This window comes from Habropoda laboriosa, unplaced genomic scaffold (assembly GCF_001263275.1).
Source record: "Habropoda laboriosa isolate 0110345459 unplaced genomic scaffold, ASM126327v1 scaffold4630, whole genome shotgun sequence".
In the NCBI taxonomy this organism is placed as follows: Eukaryota; Metazoa; Arthropoda; class Insecta; order Hymenoptera; family Apidae; genus Habropoda; species Habropoda laboriosa.
The window spans coordinates 1-7106 of record NW_017104563.1 but is presented as its reverse complement, the minus strand read 5'-3'; the positions used below and the strand labels follow the sequence as shown (position 1 = coordinate 7106).

The window sequence follows — 7106 nt, the reverse complement described above, 5'->3', positions numbered from 1 at the left end:
TTCGTGGTTACGTGCAACTTGTTACGTAAAATTTTTCTCTCTGATCACTACAATATTTCACACGTTACAAACCAGTTACTCACTATTCCGAGTTGCAAATTGAATATTTAAAAATCACTTAAAAATCACAGTAACATATTTCATTTTATAAATCTCCATCGACGAGTTTCTTCAAAATTTCATTCATCACGAGAAATAAATATTTCTATCGTTCACATTATCTTGTCTAGAGATCCCCAGAATTGCAAGCACATTTAAATCGCAAATTTCGAGAAACTCGGAATGATTTCAATTTCGATTGAAATCCAAACTTGAAAATATTTCTGTCTGCTGTTACTTACCATAAGCTGCGACTGCAAGGCAGAGTACAATCGGAAGGGTCAGCGTGTACATGTTGAGATGTATCGGAATACTGTAATTGATTGATACCTCTGTTGTTCAATTTATATACGCTCGGAGAAGCGTACGTCGTGTTGATAAGGATAAACAAAAATATACGATTTTTATCGCGAACGCGAATAAGCGCATCTACAGAGATTAACTTTTGAGATATGCGAAAATTGAGTAGCTTTGATTATTGAAGACAAGATAGTATCAGTATCGCCGATTATTGAATTCTTTTCTTTTTCTCTCACTCCTTGAAAAGAGGAAGCAATTAATCTGGTAACGAATATAAACTAAACTCGATACGGTTCCCCTTCTCCTTCCACGCTGGTAGATCGTTTCTAATAGACTTCGTGTGAAAATTTCAATTGATAATACGTGATAATACAATCTTTTAATTATTGCCACTTATGAAACGGCACGGCCTATCAATTGTTTAATTAGGATATTATCTGACTTGATAAAAAATATCGTATACCAGTAACAAGTTCTGCGCGACCTGCTTTAACTTACGAATATGTAGTTAGAACACTAATGTGCAACACGTAGATTGGGAAGAAGTATTGGATTGTGTCCCGTGTGACAGTAATCGAGTGAAATTGATCAATTTGTATTTAACGATTCGATCGGTAAAGTAGGGAGATTTTTAGTGAATATCAAATTTAGCCCTTTATCAGTGTCTATTGATGTTTCGAAAATTTGCTCGCAATATTCTGTGCTAGCGTTTTCGCGTATTTAGTACTTCATTTAATACTTAATATTATTCTTTACGCAATTTCATCTTACGGGGAAGAATTTATCAATTTTATTGTAGGGGATTTTTGTGTGGAGGGATAGTGAACTCGAACGGACTTTTGACTATAATATATTTATTAATAGTTTATATCGCTACGCTAGGGATGTCGCTCAATCAATCGCTGGATTCACACTGCCTTTCGCTCCCTCGCATTCGCCCTAATGTCGTCTTGCATACATGTACACTTTTCCATAGAAGAAAACACACACGTACTCACGCACTCCTCGCCTGATTACTAAAACTAAACATTCGTTCAATATCGTTCGCGCTATCCCAAACACTCGACCTGGCACGCCGGTCCTTACCGCTCACGCCATAGACCCTCACGCATTCACACAGACAACGCATTCATACAGACACGCACTCACGCTCGGTTATCCCTACATTATAATATTTTTTATAAGAAAATAAAGAAGATAACGTTGTGTGATTTGGTTGTAACGGGAGAGATTTTCGTGGATCCCGATAACGATTCGGGATTTCGGTACTACTGTTGTTTATGGCGTGAGCGATGCCCGCGCGTGCGGGGGCTAGTGTTTTGTTAGACGGTCAGAGTCTTTGTCCAGACCACGCTGCAATTACACGAGCGCGTCTCTGATATTAAGAACAGGTTATGGGCGCAGAGAATGGCGAATCGCAGAAACTGCGAAGCTCGGAAAATCGCGAATAACGTAGGCGAAAAGTGTTCGTACGATATGTACATTCTTGATTGAGTCCGGTGCGTGTGCCTATAAGCGCAAAGTGAACAATGGCGAGTCTCGTGAGAATCGAAACTCTCAACAAGGAAAACTACGACACGCGGAAAATTCAAATGCGCGCGTTACTAGTGAAAAACGACGCACGGTGCTAAGTTAGCGGTGAAACGAAAGCTCCGACAGCGGTGGACAACGACGCAGCGTCGGAAGCGGCATTCCGCACATGGTCCACGAAAGATGAAAAGGCAACATCCGACATATTGCTGTCGATTAACCCGTCGGACTTGAAGCAGATTAAGGGCTGCGGAACATCAAGCGAGATATGGCAAAAATTGGAAAGAATATACCAGCCGCGGGGTCCTGCGCGTGAAGCTGCGCTCCTCAAGAAGCTGACGCTACAGCGCATGAGTGAGGTCGAAGATGTTCGCGAACTCCTCCGGAAATTCTTCGACGTGGTAGATAAATTAAACGAGATGGACATTGATATTAATTCGGATCTACTGGCAATTTTGCTATTATACAGCTTGCCACAACGTTTCGAAAATTTTCGCTGTGCGATTGAATCGCGTGACGAGTTGCCGTCCCCCGACACTTTTCGAATTAAAATTATAGAAGAAAACGACGCGCGAAAAACTGAAGTGCGCGATGCAGTGCCGAACGCCATGATCACCGGGAATACGTGAAAGTGAATCACGGAAAAGGAAACAATTATAAAAACGCGGACAATATTAGCGGAGATCACTCGAAAACGAGGTATTTTCGGTGTCGAAAAATCGGTCACGAGGCATCCGAATGCCACAAAAAAGATGGAAATTTTCGGCAATCGGCCAGGGTTGCTAGCAGTGATACCTGTTTTCGCGGCGGTGAAGATCGAGCGCGTTGACAACGAATTACATTCGCAACCGGCGCCCATCGAGAGTTTTAGACGGAAAATCTCCTTTCGAAAAATTATATAAAAGGATACCAAACGTGAAATATTTCAAAGATTTTGGATGCGACGTGTATCAGCTGATTAACGGTCCGAACAAGGGGAAGTTTGTGCCCGCGATCGCGAAAGGGCATTTTATCGAATATTTCGTGAACTTTAAGGGGTATGGAGTATGGCAACTTGAAATCGTTGGAATGTTAGCTAACTTAACATTGTACTACGTGCTATATAATTTTTTTAATACTTTTCGCTAATATACTACATTTGAGGAAGGCGTTATCATTGATGAAGGATTACATTACAGAATAGATCAATGCTCTTTGATAATATGGATAAGTCGATAACTAGTGTTTCCCAGCTGATTAACGGTCCGAACAAGGGGAAGTTTGTGCCCGCGATCGCGAAAGGGCATTTTATCGGATATTTCGTGAACTCGAAGGGGTATGGAGTATGGCAACTTGGAATCGTTGGAACGTTGCCTATCTTAACATTGTGCTACGTGCTATATAATTTTTTTAATACTTTTCGCTGATATACTACATTTGAGGAAGGCGTTATCATTGATGAAGGATTACATTACAGAATAGATCAATGCTCTTTGATAATATGGACAAGTCGATAACTCGTGTTTCCTTACAATTTATCGACAGGAAACTGAATTACCATAAGTAGTGTGCAAATTCTTAATCGATACTACAGAAGAGGTATCTATGATAAAAGCACAAACGATATAAAGTTGACTATTCATTTGATGTACTTTTTTGTCACACGACCAAGGGGATCTAGAATCCTGTTACCGTAATCCTACTGTATCGATTAGGACTGGTATTATATCACTGCGCTTCTAGTGGCAGGAATTGAAATTAAGAACAGTTGGCATTTATTATTTTAAATAACGAAGGAGCCTAAATTTCAAATCTTAGGATTAATCAAAATGGATTCAGCCATACACATTTGCATTTTGAGATCCAAGGGTGTATTGGCAACATAGTAACAATGTACATACCACCTTTATCGATTGTTTTGCATGATGCAGTTCTTATAATGACCGTGTAGAGTCCGCTTCAAAACCAATAGTTACGGACGACGTCGGTATTTCAGATCGAGTAACAAAAACTCCCATAAGAAGATTGATCTATACTATATCATCTCGTTTGTGGTTATATTCAGTACCAAAATATTCCAGAGAGATGATGTGTTCAACTAATACTCGGTTCAACTGGTAGGTGCCCTCACAAGGTCAGAGATTGCATTAAACAGAAGGTTACAATTGAAAACGATCAAACATTCAAGTAAAATTTTGATTACATTACAGAATAGATCAATGCTCTTTGATAATATGGATAAGTCGATAACTAGTGTTTCCTTACAATTTATCGACAGGAAACTGAATTACCGTGAGTAGTGTGCAAATTCTTAATCGATACTACAGAAGAGATATCTATGATAAAAGCACAAACGATATAAAGTTGACTATTCATTTAATGTACTTTTTTGTCACACGACCAAGGGGATCTAGAACCCTGTTACCGTAATCCTACTGTATCGATTAGGACTGGTATTATATCACTGCGCTTCTAGTGGCAGGAATTGAAATTAAGAACAGTTGGCATTTATTATTTTAAATAACGAAGGAGCCTAAATTTCAAATCTTAGGATTAATCAAAATGGATTCAGCCATACACATTTGCATTTTGAGATCCAAGGGTGTATTGGCAACATAGTAACAATGTACATACCACCTTTATCGATTGTTTTGCATGATGCAGTTCTTATAATGACCGTGTAGAGTCCGCTTCAAAACCAATAGTTACGGACGACGTCGGTATTTCAGATCGAGTAACAAAAACTCCCATAAGAAGATTGATCTATCCTATATCATCTCGTTTGTGGTTATATTCAGTTCCAAAATATCCAGAGAGATGATGTGTTCAACTAATTCTCGATTCAATTGATAGGTGCCCTTTCAAAGTACAGATTGCATTAAGAAGAAGGTTAGGGATTGTATTGAAAAGAACGCTACAATTGAAAACGATAAAACATTCACGTAAAACTTTTTTCCTGAAAAACTGAAACAGTTTCTGGATATTTTAAGATAATTAGAATTTCTTGTGGACAAGTCTATGTGCGTTCAAAATTAATTCAAACATATCCCTTGCGCATATCGCAGTGCAAATGAACTGCGAAAAATGTGTATTACAATAATACCAACATATTTACTTCTTCTTACATCAGAATTTTATTATTAATGAAAATTTTTTTAGTTGTTCGAAATCTAATTCGTTAACTTCTGTGTTGAAAATTAGAAAAAAGAATGGACCAGGTCTCGAGAAAGTAGCTACTTTTTAATAGCATTTAAAATTGACCACAGAAATAGAAATAAAAATTAAAAGTAAATCTATAAAAGGATTTTTAGTCTTTCGAAATCTGATTCTTTAACTTCTGTGTTGTAAATTAGAAGAGGGTATTAACGAGGTCTGAAGGTAGTAGCTACTTTTTCTTCAAGAAAGTAGCAATTTTGATGATAGAATTACGAATCAAAATGAAAAGTAAAATGCAGTAAGTGTACTTACGTTGCATGCACCTTCGCCGACTTTAGTGTAAGTGCAAATGTGTGAATCCCGCACTCTCCAGTGGGCCTTCTTGCATTTTGCCTGGGTTTCAATGACCAAGTCGATCATTTGTAAGTTGTTTGGTACATTTCCTCCCACCTGTAATAGAAATTTACAGGAATTGATTAAAATTAATTGAAAACTGCTCAATGCTTCCTAGTAAGATAATAGAAAACTGCTCAAACTTTCAAGTGTGATAATTGAAAACTGCTCAATGCAAAATTTCAAGATTTCTCAAATTTAAACTGAAAGGTTCAGTTCACAAGTGTGAACACACTTTTGAACGAAAGTGTCCATATTTCTCGATACTTACACGTGTGGTTCCCCATCCAGTCAAGACGCATGGTGATCCTTCGAAGGTGCCGCTGGTAGCCAAACTGATTGGTTTCACCAAGTTGCTGAACTTGATGTCCCTGTCCACGCGAATCACAGCAACGTCGTTAACAAGGCGGGTCGAACTGAACCCGCTATGTGCGACGATTTTCTGCACTCCGTAGGATTCTCCACCTGATTTCAGTTGGGTTGTTCCAACGTGAACAGTGATATCTTTCACGTTCTTCAGTCTGTCGGGCAAACGTGTCACCTTTTATTGAAATCGTCAGCGATCAACGATCATCTTGAATAAGAATCGTGTTAACCAAGTATTCGAAAGTGCAAGGATATTCTAAAAATTCTTATATTCGTTCAGAAGAATACGCAAGACTTTACAAGAATATACAGATTATTTTATTGGGTAATTTAACTCTTAATCGAGAATATAACTGTGTTAGATGCTTTCTCTAACTTTCTTTTTCACGGTATCCACGTGAACCACTGTCCCTTTCAATTAAGACTTTTTCATAAACAAGCTAATTAACTAGCACGTGTGTCTCAAAGGCCACCAATACAAATTAAAAAACTAAAAAAATTAAAAAATCGAATTCTCAGGAAAAATCATCTCCAATCTCTCAATAACGAATAAACGTTCTGAAACGCACACCCCCATAGCAGAACACATTTCACCGATAATATACTAACCCATGAGCGCGCACTTGAATCAGAAAAAAGAAATTTAGAACCTTAGACGATAATTTTCACACTAATCTCGTATCTCTTTAGTTAGTACAGATGAGGACGATTTTTCATTTATCCAAGTATTGGATTTGTCACTTTTTTCAGTTCACGACAGTGTCTGGCTGCTAAATGACGTTTCAGGATGAGAAGTCACTAAATTTATTATGTCCTATGTATTTGTCTGGAATTTTTTGTGAGTAACTGTAGTCACAGGTAGATATCAGGTCATTCTATAAATTCATGACGAATTTTCAATATTTCCAACGAATCTTTAAATTTGATTTAAAAAAAGCGTAAGTTTTTTCTCATTCTACAACTCTTTTCTATTTTATTTTAGTAGTACTTCCTTGGATTTTCGTTAAAATATTTTTCACTTTCGGCACGAACTTATGGGATAACTTAATGCATAATTGAAGGCGTCGATACACCGATCCGGCTACTAATATCGATAATACTTTTGAGGAAACGTACCCTTCGACGCAGTGAGCAGCAGTGAGGATGTCACGCTGACTCAAGATGGATCCACCGCAGAAGTGGTTTCCATTGTATCTCAGAGACACTTGGTAGGGAAACTTACCAACTGGAGCGTCTTTGCCGCCAACTATCTGGCTTCCAGGGAAGCCTGATTCGAGAAAATC

General features: G+C 38.2%; 1 protein-coding gene across 1 annotated transcript in view; it reads right to left on the bottom strand.

Annotated features, from left to right (window-relative positions):
- The window catches only part of LOC108578257 (mite allergen Der f 3-like), a gene marked incomplete at its 5' end in the record, with an annotated part of 9607 nt that extends 2507 nt beyond the window's left edge, over positions 1–7100 (bottom strand). The window contains 4 exons of the mRNA XM_017941545.1: positions 342–429; positions 5377–5514; positions 5729–5978; positions 6940–7100. Coding sequence (XP_017797034.1) covers positions 342–429; positions 5377–5514; positions 5729–5978; positions 6940–7100 — 637 coding nt within the window. The remainder of the gene's footprint in view (positions 1–341; positions 430–5376; positions 5515–5728; positions 5979–6939) is intronic.
- Between the last annotated feature and the right edge of the window lie 6 nt (positions 7101–7106).